We start from the raw sequence: 23,137 nt of genomic DNA, 5'->3' as shown, positions 1-23,137 counted from the left end.
AATTTCTAGAAGTAAATTGGTTATATGGCTAACACCGATAGCTACCAGTTCTGGGGAAAGGTACCTCCACAGTTAAAACTTGAGTATCTCTCAGGAATCAACTAGATCCACCAGTTCAGAATTTACACCAATGAGAAGGAAAATAACAGAAGCAAACCTGATTTCCAGCAACTAGGGTACTAGAATTTACAACAACATAATTTTTATGTTTCATTTTTTTAATTACTAGTCATTTCTCTATGCAATGCACTAACATTTCTTATTACTCCAAACACAAAGCTTATTATGTGAACCACATCACATCTTTTTATAGATCCTGAGCATTTGTCAGTCACTGCCCTTTCTTTCCCTCTACATCCCATTAGAAATAATGACATTTCTTCTTTCCTGCATTCTCCAGTCACTTTTTTGTCATTTTTTGCCACCTATCCACACGGCCTTGCCTCCTGCTCTTTTCACAAACTCATTACCTGCAATCCACCCAAACACTCTTTGAGCTTCTCTACATACTAGCATTTACATTCACCCATCTGCTCTCAAAAATGACCCCACCACATTTTCTTTCCTCTTCACACAAGACAGACACAATTCAACTTTCTTCATGTATAACAGTGACTGGAGCTGCCTTGATCCAGGAATTATCTTTTCAACAACCCATACCAAAAATAAATACCAGAAGAATACTACTCCCGTTTTGATACCCAAGTATTTTGGAACTGTTCAGATATCTTACTATACTTTTTCAGCTACCCAGAGGACATTTAAAAGAGCACTTCATTTCAATACTAAAATGCTTCACCATTCTTCATTATGACTTAAGCAACATTATTTTCTCTTTTCTCAGCCATGAGAAGGCAAGGCTTGCTGTATTATCAAATGACTGTACAAGCAATAAGCTATTGGTTCATAGTTTAAGCGACAGGACATCAACTACCTGACAAGGTCGATGACTCTCTCCCTTGGAGCAGAGCTGACTGGCTCATCATTAATCATTATGATCTGATCCCCTGGTATAAGCTTTCCTTCAGAGGGGCCGCCTGGAGACAAATGAAAAAAAACACACAACACCACAGGTTAGCAGACCATTGTAAATGCACAGATTCACTCTGTTATTCACATATTTGAGTGTTTTTTTCTTCAACTAATGGCACGCTTAACACTATTTCTGACATTACTAGTACTTCCTCACCAGGAAAATCTTGAAAGCTAGTGTATTAGCAGCTTCTACAGAAGTTCCTCAAGTTAAGCTCTAAACTCACATCTAGCCACCTAAAAATAAGGCCTTGATATTCTGGAGGGCCAAAAGGACCCTTAATGGGTGGCCTAATTCACCCTTTAAAGTGTGATCAACCATACCTTAATTATCCCTGATCAATCGTTGTCTGATACTCTTGTATGACCACCCTAAGGATGACTCCTTTTCCTGTAAATGATCCTGTTAACTACTGTTAAGATCAGGAAGTCTTTCTCCCCGGTGTCTACACCAGATCTTCCTTGTTGCAAAGCATTGTTCCCTGTCCTAGACAAAGTAACACTCGCAAACATCTTACTCCTCTTCCCTATGAAACATCACTTACATATTTGAAAGTCTTGCAGGTCTCTCGCTTTTTGTTCTGGCCAACACAAACCTGTTTCCTTCAATCTTAAGACAGTAATTTTCTATACCTCCAGCCTCTGAGTCTCTTTTCTTCTGGATTCCTACCACTTGGTGAACACAAGCTTTACGTACATCCAAAAGCATTGCCACTTTCAGTCAGACACTGATACTTAGCATTAGCCTGAGTAGACAATCAGGCATGTACATGTCTATGTCCTTTGGATTCTGACACTGCTGAAATGCATATTGAGTTTGTGTGTTATAAAATGCACATAATACTTTGCTTCTCAGCATGATTACATGCCCAGAAGAGGGTGCGACATCACAACTGCTAGTGAAAAGATATATCCCCTTCAGACTTCTGTCTTTAAACTCTGCAATGATGATACATAACCCCCCCAATAATATTCTCAATATGAAGATAAAGTCTTAAAAGTAAATGTTACAGTATTCAAAACCAACTCATTTAACAACTGAACTAATGCTGTTCCTTTCCTCTGGTTTCAAAACTTCACCTAGATATCCAGCATCAATGGATACAAATCCATGCAGAGGAACGTTGTCCTGAGCTCATCTTTCCTCCTGTTCACTTGGAATTTAATAAACACCTTTTCCAAATTGAACTGTAACATAAAACTACATTAATAATTCTAACATGGGAGAAAAGAACCATCTGGATATAGTTCAAATATTAGTTACACTGCTCGCTTCATCTGAAAGCAATACAATTATAATCAATGCACACACATGGGTAAATGACATCAGAACTTCACAAAGTCGATTTTCCCTCTCCTCTGCTATCTGTGGGGTTCTGGAGAACATATTGAACAAGAGCAAAGTCAAATCCCTGCCCTTGGCTCCAAGGCAATTTTACATAACAACCTAAACTTTTAAGCACAGAGAGTAGGAGCCCGCTGTTTGGAAGACTGATTAGTCCCAGGTGTGGTCCCCCATAAATTCAAAAATACCACAAACCTCACTAATTTTCACTCCAGGTAAGACATTTAGGAATCTATTTTGACCTGGCTTTTTGCCATATAGTTATACAGAAGTTTCCATTAAATAAATAATAATACAAAAAAGCCAGCAATAACACCCTCTTTTTAAAAAGAAAATATTATATTTAGAACCAAGTATTATAGTTAGAAACCTAGCTCTCCTTGGGAAGCTGATGATAAAAAGAATGAAAAATATGTAAATTTTAATTTCACAACTCAATATACCTCTTGAAAACACTGATTCAATGGCAATGAAGGTGACATCAAACCAATATAAACATAATAGGGAGAAGACCTTTCCTTGAATGAAGTGGGTCAACTTTTTTTCAGGCAAACAACAGTAAGGGCTTAAAGCAATAACCTAAACCTGGCTTTTTTTTAAACATATTTACATAATGTTAGAAATGGGTGCAAGGAGGGAAACTACTGGGTAATAAAAGGCTTAAAATCCTACTTAGTATGTGTGATTACTTTGCCTGCCTGAATATTTTAACAGTACTCAAATTTGTAACTGTGTTTCATCTCAGTAGATAAAATCCAAGTTTGTTTCTTGTGGTCATGTGGGGAAAACATACCTGGTGTTACTGAGCGTACAACAACGGGCTTTTCACTACCAGCCACAAACCCAAATCCTAGCACAGGATCCCTCCTCATTTCCACTTTCCGAGGAGCTGGAGGGGTTATTTGGCAGCTCTCTATTCGAGGGTCTTCAAATGTGGCTGATTGTGTCATGTGACTGTGAAAAAAAAATAAAAGATGGAAAAAGGAAAAAAATCATTAAAACATGATTTTGTGGTACCTACTTGAGCCAAGCAATTTCTGCAGCGATATGAGATGAATACCTGAAATGTTCTCACTATAGGAATTAAAACATCAACTTAATTTTCTATTAGAATTTCTAATACACAAAGTAATGATGCTGCTGGCAGGTCTCAAACACTAATCAATAGTATCAACCTATAAAGAGGTCTCTTTGACAGCATACATTTAATTATACCCCATACATGAAAGAAAAATAACCCAATAATAAAGCCTTTGTCATCAGTACTTGAATCTTTCATCCTTCATTTCTGGAAGGGAAAAATGATAGAGTGACCTACTCTTAATGTAAAATACAAGGGTCCACCAGCCTTTTGTAAGAAGAGACACATATTTAAATGTGTTTTTCCAAAATTTTAAGCAAGTTTCTGAGCTGAGTCCTCCCCAACAGACTACCTAAGGCACACGTAACAGCTCTATATTTACTACTCGGGTAAACAAAGTGTGACTCCAGAAAAAAAAAAAAAAAAAAGAGAGAGAAAAAAAAAAAGAGGGTATCAAGAAAATATGTTTATCAGCAATTACTAAAATACTTTACTTTCAGCTACAGTTTTATGACAAAGGTGACTTACTGTACCTAGAAGAAAGAATTGTCATATCTGGAGGGAAAAATCTTGATTTTTCAAGCAGAAAATAAAAATGAAAGCTATCCAACATCACATATCCATGAAAGAGGTCGTGGTTTAAAAGCACAGAGACCTCTAAATTAACATTAATAATCACTGAAATGTGAATGATGCTGTATGCAGACTGTACTGGAACATAGTTTGGGTTTCCCACCCAATGCCTGGAGCTCCCTGCTGAATCACGGCTACCAATTCCCAGTGTCGATTAGAGAGACAGACAGACCGCTCCAGTGTCACACCCTTCCAAATGCCATTAACTGAACTCACGTGCATTAGGAAACCCAGTCACCACTGCAGGCAACAAGCAATACCTGGTCAGCGTAGCATGAAGACAGACCTGCAGCTCGTGGCATCGGGTTATTGCAGTCTTGACAGAGCTCAGATAGTATTTGTTTAAAGCTGCCTGGCTGAAAGTTAATTCTTTATTTATCTACAAGAGACTATAAATCTGCAAGTGCTGAACTAACTCCAGCTCCTGATGGATAAATGCGGTAGACAAACAGAGCCAAGTCCCAGCCCCGTCTGCAGGGAGGGCACAGGCTCCTGCAATGAGAAAGGTAACGGCCAGGTGCCCAACATAAGACACCGCAAAGAGCATCAGATAGGCAGATATCCCTACAGCAGTAGGCAGTATCACCATTTTGAAAGTTGATCTCCTCATAAATAATTAACAACATGAAAATAAGTGATTTTCCCATATCCTTGATAATCTTATATATAACATGTTATAACACGAGAGTTTTCAGACATCCCATGTGACCAGAATTGTTGCTCTCTCTTACCGTCCCTTTTCCACCTTCAGATACAATTCCCTGAAGAACTCCAGTAAGGCAGTCCATAAGGAGAAAGGCATCATTCAGAGATCACTTTTCAGCATCAATAACATACAAAAACTTCTTTGATCTTTCCCCAACACATCCACCTTGGGCATGACATCAATTTCCATTCTCTCTGTGGTCTTCTTCTATTACTGATACACAGAAGAGCAGCAAAATCTCAGTAAACTCTCAGTGGGAGCTTATTCCTGCGACTGGATTTTTCTAGGGCTTTTCTTCAAAGAAACTCTCTATCCCTATCACAAGATTCAGTCTGCCTAAGAGTAACATGCTGCCTTTTTATGCATATGATCAGAGGTAGCAGAAGCTACATCCTTACAAAAATAGGAGAGAGAGAGTATCTCTGTGCTCTCCTAGTGTCTGCATAAGGTGAAGTCAGCAAAGGAAATACATTTTCTTTTACTAGGTAGAGCAACACATCTGATACTTCATTCTCCAGCTCCTCCTGTTCCTCCAGTTTTTGTCAATTAGTTTCAGATAATTTTCTATTATGTTTATTCAAAAGAACTGTTAGAAAAATGTAAACTCTTTATGAAATCTATCTTTAAGACCTCCCAGACACCCTCCTCCCCATCAACTCCCATTTATGATGTGGCCTTCTAGATATTCAAACATTTTGTCTTTCAACTGGGACACTTTCTGAGATGTCACTGGTATTGAAAAAACTACCTATCTCAACTTGCGTACTTTGCTTTGGTAGAGAATATAAAATTGCATTTGTCACCTCTTCTAGGTCACAGCCTTACCAGAAAGTTAAAATGTTCTATTTAATCATTTGTGTCTAATAGCTGTGTCCATTTCTGCAATACAAGCTGACGCTTCTCCAAAGAGGAAATGCCATATTTACAAGCAACTTGAAAATACTGCTTGAGCTTTTGAGAACTACTTTCCTGCCATTGTACATTCTCTCTTCAAGCACTTGTGTAGCCTGTTTGAAAACTAAATCATGAAGAAGAAAAAAAAAACCCACAAACAAAACGACCCCTCAAAAGCCCCACCAACAGCTACACTTCAGATAACAAATTCCAAGAGCAGACATAAAGATTTGCTCAAAAGAGCAGCTCTGCTACTGGATGCCTGCCTCCAGCCATTGCATCGGCTTGTACTGAGAATCTGCAGCAGCACAGCATCAGTTATTTAAAGCCTAATCGGCGAGGAACAGTCCATCATGATTCTGAGTGGCACAGCAGGTTTTATTGATTTTTAAGGTTATCCGCCTTCAAATACATCAACTAAAAAGACTCTGCCTCTCATGCTTCCACAACTTGCTGCATCAGATATTCTTGTATCATTCAGTATGTTGGAAGTGTATTTCAAGAGAGCAGCAAGATATACGAATACGATCCCAGAAGAGATTAGATGAATACTCAAAGCTTTTTGTGATGGTACATTGACAAACCTGCTTCCTCCTGTGGCTAGTTCATTATTGAGATGTCAGTTGTAGTACCATAGTTCAAGACTAATTTCAATTTTGCATTAACTGGAAGCATTTGATATCCATCTTAGCTATGGAAAATATTGACTTCTGAAGAATAGCTATGTTAGGAGTTCTAAACCAGAATCCCATAAACCTGAACTCAAAACAACCACCTTGGGGAACCTTACACAGAGCATCACTTAAACAGTGAAACATCTTACAAGAATAACTGCAACACTGCAAACTTCCCGTTTGCCTCAAATGCAAGAAAAATGTCCTTAGATGGTACTCTGCTTAGATCATACCTAAAGATTTACTTTTCTGAAGGAAAAATGGAAGAAAAGGAACAAGGTTGAGAATTTAAGTATGAACTGTTCTTTCCACATACACAAATGCAAGCTGCCCTTCGATTGCCTTTTCAAAGAGAGATACTTATTTCCTACCGTTTTCAATGACTGAGATGAGTCCCTGCTTTACAAAAGGCTATCTTCTCTGATGTACTGTTATTGTGAGCTGTGGGAGACAGCTTCCATTATTAAAGAGAGTAATTCTTACAGAATTTCTTGAACAGAGTTTTTATACACCAGCCTCTTTCAAGAGATAAACTACCAGCTACAGAAAATCATAGCAGAAGTGTAATTCCAGGTACTTACTCTCAAAAGCTCTCTGTGGCAACTACTCTACTCAAAAGAGAGTAACAGGGGAAACAAGAGAAAGCATCTGACTGCGTGCACCAACACACAGAGGAGAATGAAGGCATTGCAGGGTGGCATAAAATTCATGCGCACACTCATCTACAAAGAGGCCTACAGTGAGTGAAGGAGGAAGAAAATTAGGAAAGAAAAATACTTTGGGGAACACTGATCAGCTGTGTGACAAGGCAGCCAGCACCTGCAAACACAATTCAGCTGCCCAGGACATTATGGGAAGACTAATGTAACAAGAGCATACCTGAATTCATGATCGGGAAAGCTGGAGGTACAGTTTAAGGCTGGCACTTTGAATCTTCACATTATTAGCTACATAACGATTAACTTGGTAACGCTTTCTATGGAAATCTTCTTAACATTTCCTCATTCAAATTACACGCTGAATAACAGAAGGAATATCTAAACAAAGACTGTAATTAAAATGAAAGCTTGATTTAATGATTCATATTAGTAATTAAAAGCACAGCATGCAAGCACAATGCTTTTACAGCGTTTGGATTTTGATGTATCATTCCTTGACACTTAGGGATTAGTGGGCTAATTCTGAGAGGTTTGTCTATGGTAGCTTAGAAAGCCTGACCTCAGCAGGCTGAAATTTGTTATACAGAAAATGCTTAGGGGGTCTAACTCTTCTAAGAAACTGAAAATTTCAGCATGAATCCAGTGAACCTGTTTATGAAAAACCTTATTTTGAAAATACCTAACAAAGGTACCTGAACAACTTTAGCTCTTCTGCAAAGACATCCAAAAAAACCCAACAGAAAAGGTGAGACCTAAGGTGAATTTAATACAGCTGCATGCCCACAAACACTGAAACAACTCAACCATAATCAAATGGCTGTTGCATCATATCGGGACTGCATAGTGACAGGCTGCATTTTGTATTGCCACATTACAGCTTGTTTCAGTTACTGCCAAGGTAAACACCAGTTCTCAACGTTGAAGGTTTTAATCCTTAGTTTTTAAATAGTTACAATGTCTCTCATATACAGATTGATTTAACTACAAAATAAGACTGTTTTGACTTGCGACACAGCAGGTGTAATCCTGGGCAATGATGGGAGAAGAGTGTTTGGAAATGTCAAACCACTCATGGGCTGATGAGTGGAAGTGGGCGAGGAGGATGGAGATAAGGGCTTTTTATCAAAGGTTTAATTCAGAAATAACAAAATCACTTCAAATTGTTGAGCACTATTAAAATCCTGTCTCATTAATTTGGAGGAGGTGGAGGATCTGCTTTTTTGACTGCAGTTGTGATTTTCAAAAAGACCTATACAAGTTAAGGACGTAGAGAAAACCTTCATTTACAATTGTCCATCTCAGTCGCTGAGACCATGAACCTCTGCCCACCCTTCCCCAAAAATACATCTTGGCTCACACTCTGTTCAGAGCCTTGGGTTGTGCACTCAAAATGTCCTTTGCAACTGGGAGTTGTAAAAGCTATTGCAGCAATATAAGAAAGTAAATTTGACTCTCATTCAATTGCCTGTCTTCAGGAATTCACACAAAGTAAAATAGCTTGAGACTTGAGGCAATATTATGTAAGCTGATAATAACAGGAGGGCATTTTATAGTTTTCCCCTTGATGATCTGGAAAGATTATCAAAACAACAATTACAGTTACAAGGAAACTGCCACAGGTGAGAACAAATGCACAAACTCTCCAGAGAATGAAAAAGTTATCTTATTTTATCTTAACTAGTAACTAAATATGAAAAATAAGCTTCTTCCTTTTATTTAATTTAATTCCTCAATTTCTTGGCACCCCTCAGTATACCTCAGTTTATTTCCTCCAAAAAATCCCAAACCCAAGAATTATTAAGATCTAGGACACGAGTGTCAAAATCATGCATCAGCTGTATCTGTCTTCTACTTGGAAATGATATTTCAGGAAAAAAAATTCCCAAATAGTTATTACACTGCTAAGTAAAGTTGCTGCTCCTACAGAGAATCTGGTGGCTTAACAAACTCTTTTTTTACTCCATTTTGCAACAAACCAGAGAGCTGCTCACAGCTCCAGAATTCTTTTCAGACATACTCATCAGACAAAAGTTTTATTTTCAGTTGTTCAAAAAGGAGTCAAGTGTTAACACTTCAATAAAATATACCCTACATTTTCACTGTTTTTGTACAGGTGTGTATCTTGAGAATTCACTATCACAGCACAAAATACAACTGGGAAGATAGATCAGTTGGTTTTTTGGGGTTTTTTTTTTTCCTTTCTTTCTTTCTAGGACTATTTTTCTGCCCCAGTGTCAATTCCATTTTTTTTATAAGCCTCTTCAGCAGTTCGATCCTCTAAAGTCGGGTCATTTTATAGCACCCTAGAAAATGTTTGGCATATGCCATCTGGATGAACATATGGTAAAAATGTAATTAGAAAGAAGAAGGTTTGCTGGTTTCAGAAGGAGTTGGTGACAGCTTTTTTGATAAAATTAGATACAGGGAAATCTGACACGTAAAAAAATTTCAAAATCCACTCCTCTTCCACTGTTGGGCACGATGTGCAATCTAAAGCAAGACAAAGTGAAGCAAAATCACAGTGAATAAAACTGACATGAATACAAATTTAGAGGGATAAAAAGATTTATGTTCAGCTTCAGGCAGGCACTGGGAAAAATAAACTGGAAGTATATTTTACAATGACAATTAGCACGCACCTTGAGAATATTACACATGTAATATGTGAATACTTCTGCTTTCTGCATATACTGTATATATGAATGCTGTATATTGGGAAGTAAACAAACTACTTGAATCCCACAAAGACATGAAAATAAGCCTCAAGCCCCAACTGCAGACTACAAGTGGTTTGTTGCGAGTTTTGCAACAGTCTCTACAGATTGCCAGAGAAGTTCCCTCTTATTTTCCTCCTCTCAGGATGACCACAAGCATTTCTAGAGCTCTTTTCATGATGAATGTTCAGTGTCCTGCTGGCTGTATTGGGATGGGACTTCTCCAGCACCATCCAAATAGCAGAAATTGCATAGAAACATCTCACTGAAATTGGCTACAGCAAAGAAAGGACCACAGAGGATGGGAAGGAAAGATATGAAGGAACCCTGCAGAGATGAACTATGAATATCTTAAGATGAGTTAAAGAACAACACAACAAAAAGGATAAAAATGAAAATAAATAAGGTTTTCAACACTTAAATCTGTTAGAAAAAAAACCTCGAAGGAGAAACTCTCCCAAAGGAAGAAAAAAGGAGCTCCCAGCAACACTGGCCACCTGAATGCTGGAATTGCCTCCCTTGTAAGCAGAGCACGATGCCAGCCTCTGCCTTCCTTACTGCCTGAAATGCAGAGCCAACGCTGATGCACCAACGGTATGTCTAAATTGCACCCATACACATACAACACATAAAGCATACTGACAGCCCTCCCCCTTAATGTGTAATTATGCTGCTACACACTATACACTGAACAGCATTTCTGCATCCAATTTTATCCTAGCAGGTTCTTTTCACCAGGGTGACACTGGCTCCAGCACAAATACTCCCAGTTTCAAAGCCTGTAGGCAGAAGGAGATTCAGGGGCCCACTCTGTAGGCTTGAGCAAGTTTTCACAGGCAAGGAAGCTCACAAATTATTCATATGTACTAGACTGGGTGGACAAAATGGTGGATAGAGAGTCAACTGCATCCCACAAGCAACTCCAGGGCAGCAGAATGGCCAGGACTAACATGGGCTGGTTTTGCCAAGGGCCCCAAGTGCACCACCAAGCGGGCCTTGCCTAGTCCTGGAGGAGAGGCTTAGGACCCTATGAAGCTGCTGGCATTTCTTTCCTGGAAAGAGCCTTTCAGAAAGCTGGCTCCTGTGTAGGCAGCACGGGCTGTGGCACAGCTCAGGGAGGCAGGGCGTTTGGCCACGTGCCTGGCCCAGGCCCTTCAAGAAGAAAACTGTGTGAGATGTTTTTGTCAGAAATCAGAACTACTGGCTCTCCTTCAAGGCAGGAACTTCTTACACTTAGTGGGGTGGGATCTGAAGTACACCTTGTGTTTTTTCCACACAAAAGGCATTTTTCTTTACGTGATCTGAGCAACTCCATTCAGGATAGAGAATGATGCTGAGGCCTGTAAAGATGAGCTGAAACGGAGCTTTTCATTATCTTCTATACACGCATCAATAAACTTTTGCAACTAAAGACACAGCAAGGGAAAAAAAAGAGGATTTACTGAACTGCAAATATACAATAAATTCATTTGGACCAAAAGTGTCCTCTAGAAAACAGAATGAACAATCCCTATCTATCCTGCATTTCAGAAGTTTCATGCTAACCCTGTCAACAGCAATCTGTCAGCTCCTGCCTAGCTGAGCTCTGCAGCAAGCGTCACAGACCTATGCTGAGGGCCGCCAGTATTTCTCATCCAGTGAGGAAAAGGAGCTGCCATCTCCAACTCAACATGAACAATTTGTTCAACTGAAATATTAAAAAAAAGAAAGGGGGAGGAGAAACACCATGGAAATAGCTTTTAAGGTGCCGATTAGATTAGGAAAGCTCCCAACTAAAAAAAAAAATCTAGTCTGGTGCGATACTGGAGGCTTGCTCCAACATGCACATGTCACTCTCAGTAAATGCTAAGCGTGGGCACACTGGTAACATGGTACGTAGACGGAATCCAGAATTAACATGCCCATTGTAACCCCCTGGTACAGCTGTGCTTGGCATGAACAAACAGCTGAAATACCAAAGCCCCTGCTTCAGCATCTCTGTATGTGCCTAACTCTGCTAACTCAGTCCAGTTAAGAGCATATGGAGATAAGCACTCACAGCGGAAGTAAAGCCCATTTGTTTCTCCTTTGAACTTAATCCTCCCTATTCCCCCAGCAATCGAATGGATGAGCAGGTCACAGAAAGGGCTTTGAATTATCTACTCATTTTCTTCCTTTTCACAGTTTACGCTGGAGGGCTCCTGAACCAAAGCCATCGCTTCTGCTGGTACCACATCAACCCAGCATTTCATCTTTTGCCTCTTCAGCAAAACACAGCATTTCTCAGGTAGAAACTAAGCATCAGATGGAAGCAGCTATCAGGTGGAAGTAGCAGCGTATGGGTTAGTAGATACAAAGTGGGTACTCAATACTGCAGCTCCTTAGTTTAGCCATGATCTTGTATTTAAAGGCTCAGGGATATAAACTACTATTATCATTCTGGTGGGTGGAGCTCTCTGCACTCAGAAGCAGGTTGGAGAGTTGACTTCAGCAAAGGGCAACACAGCAACCCAGTTAGAAACATGAGTTTCTCTGACTTCAAGGACACATGGAGAAGCAATCTGTAGATCAGTACAACACGCTGTCTCCAGTTTCCCATGCTGGGCATGAATTGTCTTCCCTGGAGACTCAGGCACAGGTAAGCTTAGAAAGTTGCTGTGCTTTTATAAAGTTGTCCAACTTCTGCACTGAAGCAATGAGCGCAAGAAAAAACTTTTCATTCTCTGGTTATAAGAGACAAGTAAGTTTATGTAAAGTGAAAGGGATCTATAAGCAACCAAGGTGTATAAAATGAATTTAAAAGATTTTCATAGTAACTCATAAAAGCCTCAAAATCAAGCCTTCACATTCTGTAACTAAGTCTTCACAGTCAGTCTTCAAAGCACATCTAATCCTGTAACAACCCCGGAGAAGGCCTCTAGGACAGAGAGGAAAAAGAGAAACCATCTCTTTCCACTCTCTTTTAACAACATACAGATAGAGAGGATTACTCTTCTTGACTGCTGATTTTGGAGTGTGCCATTATGACTCCTCAGCAAATGCAAAACGAGAAAGAGAACTCAACTGAAATTATCTAGAATGGCAGATTGCATTGATGGGAGGTGAGGCTGCCAGATAGAGCTGTCACGTGAAAATTAAACCTGGGATATAGAAAGAAGAAAAAATCAGGTGCGTTTGATCCTTTTTTTTTTTTCCCTTGACAGATTATTCGCTATACTGCAGCACAACATGACTGAATGACTTTTCTGGGCCTACTTTTTCATTTCAAAGTAAGTTGCAAACCTTTCTAAGTAAGAACATTTCTAGTAATCACAGGGTATTTTATATGCCTCAAAAATAGGGGTGCTGCTGATCATATTTCAGCTTCATTATATCCAAGAAGCTTTCACTAAAGCCTATGGGTAATTTCTATTTACCTGTATATGAAAAAAATGCCCAACTACTAATCTACTATGTCCGACAGTATTTGTATAAATATTATTAAAGGCAGTACACATGGTAATAATGTACAAGAAACATTACCTCCTTGCATTCAGAACTGCCAGCAAGCTTCCTCACGAGGTGAAGGAGCTAAAAGGCAATATACGACATTTCAAAACAGACCCCTTGGGATTAAACTGGGTTGACAGCTGCTCTAGGGAAACCTACTCAGATAGAAACCCCCTACTTACAGGTAAAGAAAAAAGTCAAGCACAAGTGTCATTTACAGTAAGGGGTGGGGGGGTGGGGGGGGATTATAATCCTGGCTGCAGCCAGGATGATCAGCACATCAACTCTCCCTGTTCATCTTGAGAAGTCCCAATTCGCTGTAAACAGATAGTGGAAGGTCTTAATAAGGCGGGCAAATTAAATGTGCCAGAAGGGGAGTTCAGACACTGTGGAATGACGGTCAAGGGTTTTAGTGAAACACTGATTTCAAAGCATAAGAAAGTGAAAGAAAATGCTGTGTTAGGGACTCAAAAAGGAGAAGGGTGTATATGAGGGTAAAGCTGGGATGCTTTGTCCCAGGCAGTGGCTGAGTAAGTACAACAGAATAATAAACACTGATCACAAAATCCTACATACATAACACAGGAATTTATAGAGCCAGTTAATAAACAAACAGCCAATGTCTAACCCAACTTTAGTAATATTACTAATATACCAAATATATATGAGATAATGGATACATTTTAATAGAATTATTTAGTACGTAACCTGCTAGTATAGACAAACTTTTTGTTCACTTCAGCAGTTTCTAACAGGAATCATAATTTTAGGTGAACTACCTGTGAAGTTTAAGACACTGGGATTATGCTTTTTTCCTGCAGAGAAAACCAAGCATTTACAGCTTCTGAAATGAAACGAGAAATGAATAGCCAGAGTGAGTTGTGTAACTCTTGTCTACACAGTGGCAGTCCCAGACCAGCATATCAGCAGAGCAAAATGATAAACCCAAAGAAAGGTATCTGGAGATATTTTCTCTCTTAATACTGCATGTTGCTCCTCTACAGTTCTTCACCTATCACAAATATTTTTTAAATTTTAAGAAAAATTTACCATTTTGAAAAAAATTTAACAAATGACTGAATTAGGGAATGAAATTTCTTCTGCAATATACACAGCACATATTGCTTCATGATTTTATCATTTTCCTATTATAAATAATAAAGTAAAGCTTTAGAAAGGTTTCTAAACAGGCATTTACTTTTGACGAGGCAGAAATATGAAGATTTTAATACAGCACTTCTCCATTTTAAAAGAAGCACATAAAACTCAAGTTTAATTATCATTGCATTATAATTGGCACAATCTTATGAAAAATGCAGTCTTTATACATGTAATAAACTCTTAACAAGGAATGCAAGACTATTAAATGGCATAAATATTCTTAATGTCAGAACTTTCTAAAACTTAATCTTACTGATAGATAATTAACTTCTACAAGCTTCATCTCTGAACTCCGATCAACATCTTCGAGACGTTTGTAAAAATAATGTGCAATTCTGCAAGGTCTTTTGAACTCACTTTTCCCTTTAATCTGCACTGAGGGCACTGAAAAGGAGAGAGTTACTGTCACAATCAGCTCCCTCAGGTCTGACAGGAGCATACATACAAAGCACAACCATAGCCAGTGCTACTGATGCCTGGAACAGCTCCAGTGGTCTAGAAGAGCTGCCCTTCCTGCATATCAGGGAGAATTTGTTAACTTCTATATTTATCATTAGCTTCTATCAGACTTATAGTTTTCAGTTAATTCCAAATTACGGCCAGGTGGGATGGGGCTTTTAGCAACTTGGTCTAGTGGAAGGTGTCCCTGCTCATGACAGGGGACTTGGAACTGGATGATCTTTAAGGTCCCTTCCAACCCAAACCTTTCTACGATTCTATGACAATCCTCACTTAGGAGTTCAGAACAATTAGACAGATAGTTTGCTTTTGGGTTAAGCCAGAAAAATATCACTCTTTTCTGAAATCTAAAAGCTGATAAACTCTTCAAAACCCATCCTCATGAAAACCATAATTCAAGGCCTTCCTTCAAAGTTTCAGAACTGAAAATGTACCAAAAGTATTTTGGAATACTGATTTTTTTTTTCAATGAAAAACAACATTGGTGCATTTCTAACATTAAATGCTGTGCTAAAACAAAGACTTTAGAGGCTCAGGCTTTCAGACAACCAAGTACAATTAAAACAAAATCTTGGTCACTGATACTATACCTATTTTCAACCTACTGTAATACCAGATACAAAATGTAATCTTTCTGTACATACACTGGTCAGATTCACAGAACAGGCCAAACTTGAAGAAAACAAGCCCTAATGTTCTGAAATATGTTCATTTCTTACTTATTTCTTAAAGTTAAAAACAAGGATGGGTTTGAGCCACTGGCAGTGAATGTAAATCGGTTTAGCTTGTAAGTGTCCGTCACCCGCAGGCTCAGGCTGAAAGGAAGGCATGCTGTTTGGTAGCCATACTATACATACATACAGCAAGGCTTTTTTTTCTTTTTCTTTTCCAAAACCCCACAGAACCAAACAGAACAGATAATAACAGGATGACAAAACACACACTTGTTTAAACATAATTTGTTGCATGATCTAACTGTAAAGTAGCTAAATTTAAGCCAATACTATCTCTCCATTAAGCCGCAGTGTCTACCATCAGGATAAATCAATTTTGTAAGAAATGTTCCAGTGAAGAAGTCCCCAATTTACTACATCTCAATTATGCAAGGTATTCTATAATAATGTTTTATAGTTAGATCACACTTCCTGGCCCAAAGCACTTTACTTTTCACATAACATCACTGAACCACAGCGGCCTTTATAACATAGGGCATAATTTAAAATGCACGGCATAGCACATGAAAAAACAAAAGAAAAAAAAGAGGGAAACCTCTGCACAATTCTACCAGTTAAACCCTTGACTCTTTACAAAAGGTATCGTGGCCTCCTTTTAGTGTCCACCAAAAGCACACTGAACTTGGGGTTTAAATGTCTGCTGTAAAAGTAAATGTAAAGAGCATTTCCACCAAGGAATGAAAAGCCGAGCCAAACCTGCTGACTTAGGTCTGAGCCTTCTGCTCTGGGGGCACCAGAGGCCTGTATTTTCATTTACATGTCATATAAACTAATGTCAGAGCAGCCCAACATGCTTTGGCTGAAATGGGAGTCAGGCCCTTCAGTATTTCCAAGCAGCTGTTTAGATCACCCTTCGCCAGAAGGGCTGCTCTGAGCCTCCAGTCTCTGATGGACCCGAGCACTAAAGCACCTGTACAAACAGCAGCTCCAGGGCAATGCTGGCTCCAGCCCAGGACACCCCTGATCTTCAGAGTTCAGCCACCAGCCTGACGATGTAACACCTTCAATGCCACCCTCACCCTAACTCTGGGATGTGCACGGGCTCACCCAGCCTCCTGTCCCCCTGCTCTGCCACCTCCCCAGCAGCCCCCGCTGGCCACCACCTTCCCACCACCACACCCGCTTCACGGTGGTCACCACCTCCTTCAGCTTTATTATGTTAAACACCACAAACTCATCAATGTACATATACACACAAATATATAGTATCTTTGCTGACATCTCCAGAAATTATGCACTTCTTGGTCATGTCACAGCCTACAAAGTGAAAGTAGGAAATCACTTTCTGGACTTTCAGTAGACTGATTTTCAATAGAATAACAGGTCAGCATAGGTAGAACGCACACAGTCCCCAAAAGAAAAACATTCCTTCGCATCTTCAGTTACTCAGACAACCAACCTTTATATTTTCATATCACATAAAGTCTATTCTATAAATAGAACCAATTTTCATCATTTAATCATATAGCGTTTTTGTTTCACAAAATATGCAAATCAAATTGTTATTATTCCGGAAATCAAGAACTCAGAAAGATTAATTAGAGAAGTTTTACTCAGTTCTGGCAAGCCGTTTAACTTCAAAGCCTATATGATTCACAATTAGGGGCAGGAAATACAACATCTATCACATCTGGAAATAAAATTACTCTCTAACTTCTGTTTTGAAACAGCAGTCACAAATTCTCACAACTGGTTTAAAACAACTGGAACTAAAAAAGGCAAAGCTCACTCTACTATTTCCTAAAATGAATTAAAACAACTGACAAGAGAAAATAACAAGTCTTCTCCAGCAATGGATAACTAACCTACTCACTGCCCTGTCAAAATCTCCATAAACATGAGGAACTGATGCTGGAAAAGTCTTAAGATTTTCAATTAGATTCCTATCCTTATAGAACATGGTTTACGGTTTATTCTCTGGTGTGGAAAAAACAAGATCCACTAAAACATCAGCATTTTAGGGGACATTATGTCTGACCATTATAGTTTTGCTATAGGTAAAATAACAGGGGAAAAAATTTATCTGTGTTTTAGAAAATGTCTCATTTAAGCTTCTGTACCCACACTCTGTAAAGTTATGTAGGTTATTCTATTGCCAGCTGTAGGAAGTATACTTCTACCTCCTGATTTTGGCCTGATTCAAATGCATAAAGAGTTAAAAAACCAAACCACAAAACAAAACAGAAAAAATTGCAACTGCAGAAAAAAATATAAAATGCCCTGCAGTAAATCTTTGTTACGCTTCTTTGATGAAACTTACGCTCTTCTGTTCTCCTAAAAGAGAAGGAAAAAGAAACTAATTTCTAATAAACTGTAAGTTTTCCTCTTTAAACTATAGGTAGATGCCGGGCATCTACAATTCAAAGCACCCAGGTGTGAAACAAGAATCCCATCCTCATAAGAAGGTGATACACTAGCACCATCTTGGGGAAACAGACCAAAACAAAACCCAAGCACCAAGCAAACCACAGACCATATATACAATCTTTCAAGAGTGATTAGAGAGGAAAGAAGCAAGGAACATGAACACACCAGATCCAGGGTGACTTTTCACAGTCAAAACATGCAACAGAAGGAGGAATGGGAAGGAAAGAAGAGTTGGTAGAGATGAAATCAGAGGAGAAGCCACTCACCAGAAAACCCCTCAATTCCCTTTAATTGTGCAAAGCATGGGAAAAGTGTTACTACTACCAAAAGGAAATTTGCAGCCAAACTTCTGGACTACTGGGAACACTCCACGTTATATCTGTGTACATTACGGACTCTCAGTGCAGGAAAGATTAAAAGAAAAACTTTCTAGAAACCTCCATAAATTCCATAACCTTCTTCTAGCCTCCTCCCAGAGACTGACAAAAACTCAACTTGTTCTTCCCCTACCAGGATGCCTTTCCTTAGTGCTCTTGCAGCTTAGTGAAAACATCAATCAACATTTAATTCCTTTCTGAGTCCACTGGCAGCCTGACTTATAGTAACACCCGAGTAAAACTCAGCCCAGGCAAGACAAAGGTGGTGTTTGTGGGAAGCAGAAAAACACCAGGAGGCCTTGGCAACAGTTATTATCTCACCATCCATCAAACGCTGCTGTCCACAGTGTGCTCGATTAACTTGCATTCTCTGTACTTCTGGTCACTCTGAAAGGATATTTCCCAGTAAAACACAGGTGAGGCAGTGTAAAGTCACAGTAACGAGATGAAAACAACTTCCAACTTTAAAGGGTTCTAATTACTCCAGCACACACAAGCCAAGGTACAGCCACTGTGTGCAGATCCCAGCGTACAGCTACTGGCATCCTTTTTTCTCACAGTTACAATTGCTACACTGCTTGGAAAATCTTCTACAGTAGAGCCTAGATCCTTAGAAGAGGAACTGTCACTAATTCAACCCTAAAGCTGTGTACATGTTGCCAGATGAAATAAAACATGAGCATGAACTGAATCCTTTCTGCAAGAACAAAACCTATCCCCTCCTCTAAGATCTCCTCGTAGTGGCAACTAAGGGAATCGGAAGATCAGGTTTTCATTTCCATTTTGCATAGCTCTTGTAAAATTGAGGCTGCTCTGCAGCTTCCATATTGAACAGCTGGACATAAGCCTGCATTTTATATGCTGTTAGGGTCAAATCAGTCCCTCAGACTGAAACAATGTGGTACAATCCTGTCAGGAAAATCTGCACATTCAGATCCTCTGCTGGTGCTTGCCTGCATTTGCCTGTGCCTTCCTTTCTGGATCTTCAGGCAAGACTACACTTCCAGCATAATCCTTAGGAGAAATTTCAATCAGTCATGCTGGAGGTATTTAATTTGCTTTCTTAATCATGATTCATATTCTCTTTTACTGAAAGTCATGGGGCAGGGGGAGGAAGGGAAAGGAAGTTTGGGACAATTATTCCCTTCTACCATTGGAAGACTGTTACAACAGTTTGATCAGGCTCTTGGAGTTACAAAATATGGAGTGTTTGGGATTCAGAGCAGACAACTCTCTGCAGCAAAATTAGCTATTCATCTCCATTCTTCTGTATATAAATGAGCAAACAAGTTACAGCCAAAGTGTCTGCCTGCATGGTCTGCTTAGTAATTCTGAATGCAGGACTATCCAGTGCACAGACACCCGGAATTAATGTTGAAAATACTCTGGCAGTCAGTTATTACTACTGATAAATATTAAATTGGATGACAGACTGTACTATAAAAACTGTGAAACTAAAGAAATAAAATGGCTGGGTTTTGAGCCAGAAAGACACGTCCTTTAAAAGATAAAACCAGAATTCTTCAGTAGGTATAGGAATGGGAATAGCTAATGGTTCATCAGAAGAAACTTCAAAGAAGATGAGTCTACAGAGCAAGGAGATCCATCATGAATTCATTAACAAAGCTTATCTTGTGTGATTATTGTATCATATGGATGATGCTGGTTGCTTGAACACAGAGCAATATGGGCGGTATTTACTAAATACAGTGAAGTGCTGTTTTCTGTTCTGTATAACTCTATATTAGAAAAAAGTAATACTTGGGGGTTTTGTATACTAATAGTTTTGCAAAAGTACACTCTGTGCTTGGATTTGAAAGCCACGAGGTTTGATGCAGCACTTTGTCCTTCCTCATTTTGGACCAGACTCTGAAAGCTCAACGTCGATGTAAGTGCTAAGTGTTGCGGTACATGTTTCTGTGTCAATACAGTGAAATCATGGACAAATGACCTGATCTCAGGAAAGAAAATTACGTCCATCCCAAATTACTTACAGCCTTAGAAGAATATAGACAAGACTTACTTCATGGTATCCACAAAGGCTATAAACAGCAAATGAAGATCCAACATGCTGCTCTCATCGTCACCTGTTCCATAAAAACTTCCAGATTTCTTAATTATGCCATGATCAGACAGACTGTATTGCAGCAGTCCTGCAGGAGGAAATAAACTCATGCTGATGAGTTCAGAGCACCATGCCCATGTTTAAATTCAGCTGTCCAGGAGATGATAAGGTAGACAGCTCCCCTGAGGGCTGCCTTCATCAGTTTGAAGGCCCAGGTACAGGACACATCGCATGTAGAGTCAAGTTTGAACCCACAATGTGTGGTGTCCTCCAAGCCTGAGCAGTAAGTCTGGTATGGCAGGTATTTGATGTCCTTAGCTCTAGCAGCAAGCACTCAGAATCTTCTCAAATTAAGGCTGAGATCTTACGGAGTGGGACCCAGGTCCTCAAGTTGTGGGGAAGCCCATCAACCGAGAAGAAGCTATAAGACAAGCAGCTTCTGACCCGCCTGTGTCTTCTACTAGTAGAAACCTCTAAACTGATTTTTGTGTCTATCTGAATGTAGTCCAGCAAAACAGATTCCTAGTCCAGCCAGCTCCAGAAGCAAAGCTCTGCTGCATCAGTGACAATGCCAGAAGCACAGTCCCCAGTGTGTGCCTGTCCCCTGAGCAAGCACGTAGGAAACCAGACCCAAAGTCAAACAGTGACTGCCTAATGCACTTCTGGGGAGTGCTCAGATCCTTATGAACCAGCCTCTTTAGGAATACTCTATAAAGAATGATGTTGGTTGTAACAAGGTCATGACCCTTTAATCAAGCTGCAGGTATACTGGAAGGCATGCTGCTTTACAGCAAAGCTATATTGTACCTATGTATTTAGACAGGAATGGTATCTGTTGTAAAATGGCAGTAAATGAAAAAAAGGTAAGCTTAAAGGCACAAAAAAACCCTTTTAAGAACCAGTTTGGCTAATAACAAATTTTTAGAGCAGTTTATGTAGCTGGAAAAACAAGCAAGCTTTTAACCAGAAAATGTTGCCCAAAAGCATGACTTGGTTTTGTTTTGTTTTCCAAACTACCTCTGTCATCCCAGTAAAAGATACTATCTCTGCTAACAAGCACTGTCTCACTTCTATTTCTGGGCCCATCACAACTACCAAAACACTACCAGCACAAATTTATTCACTGTTTCTCAGGAAGGTCTCTTCTGACTCATTGTTTTTAATGTATTGGATAGTGGGTAATATACTGGATATAGGCATATTCGCCCTTAACTTAAATCAGATTAAATTAAACCGTAGTATTGGAACGTATCAGCTGGAAGGTATTCCTTGGCTGCTCTGTTCAGTAAGTCAGCTACAGATCATGATAAATCATACACAGAAAACAAATGAAACTTTCTATACACCCCTCTGAAGCCTCTGGATGGATCAAGTTTCTATACCCCTTTGCTCTGCAACCCACAGTGCTACAAACGATTTGGTTACTTTCACATGTCAAAGTGTAAAATGCCAAAACCTTGCCCACAACAATCAAAAGTAGACAGCTATATTTTGGATTTCGTCTTTAATACAAGTGATAGGTAACCAGAAGGCATTTTCTGCCTCAGTGACAAGGGTTAACTTCCACGGAAAAGTCCTGCTGATTTGCTCATGTTTATCAAAAGTATGGCATAACTAACTAATCATGAGACTAAATAAAGGGCCAGTACAGGCTTGCACATCTTAAAGACGTTTCTAAGGTCTTCTAAGCAACTTTACAGGAATACTTCATTGTAACAATAAGGTGCCAAGCAAGATACAGTGGCACATCCATCAAGATTGAGAACAAACCCATTCACTCTCTCTCTCTCTCTGCTGTTCAGATGATAAATCTCTCCTTTAAGTATACCTACCCCTGTCAGCACTGTTGCTCTTACCTGCCAAAGCCTGCCATTGACAGGCATTGCCTTTGCAGGTGGCCACAGTGGCTCTGCGTACCATGCAATTTTTAAGCAATGCAAAGTCTCAAGAAGCTTGGTAATAACTTTTTGTAAGAATCAGTGACAACATAGTGTACCTTTTCAAGTTTACACAGCATGTATTTAAAATATCCTTTATCGATAAAGCCTTGAAAGGAAATAATTTAACATGGGTTCTCTAGGAAACAGAAACTCTCCTTTGGCAAAAAATAACGTCAGCCAGCTGGATTACCGACAAAAATAGATATTCATATATAGTGGAAACTGAAAATGGCGTTTCATTAAGATGGAAGTGTTGTCCAAGTAATTCCTCATTTTTCACTTCTCAGGTATTTCTCAATAGATACCCAGTCTTGTTCTGGAAAGGGACAAAAAACCTCCCAGTATCCCTCATCTCCCTGTTATGTGTTTTCAAATAATATGCAAGCACTATTGGCCTAGAACATTTCTGTCACTGTAGCAATACTAATAAATCAATTATGCCAGAGGCTGTTCCCGGCACGGAGAGCAAGTGGCACAGAACAGCCTGTGCCAACATTATTACTGCATTGTAGTTCTCACTGTGGTTATTCTCTTGACCGCCACAACAGAAGGTACAGCGTCCAAACCCTTGTGGGGAGAGACCACAGCCCATGCCAAATCCCAACCTATGGCCAGGATTTATTTGGGAAATGTTAAGTGACATACGCATAAGCATGTCAAGGACCATTCTAATAATTCAGCTATATGGCCCCATCTAGTTCTCGTCTCTGGAAACATCATGCAGTACTGCTTAATTTACAGAGGCTTCCTATTCAATGGTGTATAAAACAATAGGATCTTACTGAGAAAGTGTGTAGCAGCTTTAGTGCAAATTAATTGATAACAGCA

The 23,137-nt window shown here is 39.4% G+C and overlaps 1 protein-coding gene across 2 annotated transcripts in view; it reads right to left on the bottom strand.

Moving 5' to 3' along the window:
• Window positions 1-23,137, bottom strand: part of FRMPD4 (FERM and PDZ domain containing 4) — a 298,663-nt gene that overhangs the window by 65,212 nt on the left and 210,314 nt on the right. For both annotated transcript variants that reach the window (XM_027785446.2, XM_027785450.2), the window contains exons 3-4: window positions 3,171-3,331; window positions 935-1,037 (exon numbers count right to left, since the gene is read on the bottom strand). In XM_027785446.2, coding sequence (XP_027641247.2) covers window positions 935-1,037; window positions 3,171-3,331 — 264 coding nt within the window. The remainder of the gene's footprint in view (window positions 1-934; window positions 1,038-3,170; window positions 3,332-23,137) is intronic.

This window comes from Falco peregrinus, chromosome 4 (genome assembly GCF_023634155.1).
Source record: "Falco peregrinus isolate bFalPer1 chromosome 4, bFalPer1.pri, whole genome shotgun sequence".
NCBI lineage: Eukaryota > Metazoa > Chordata > Aves > Falconiformes > Falconidae > Falco > Falco peregrinus.
Note: the sequence above shows the minus strand (reverse complement) of the source record. Positions and strands in the feature narration are given on the sequence as shown.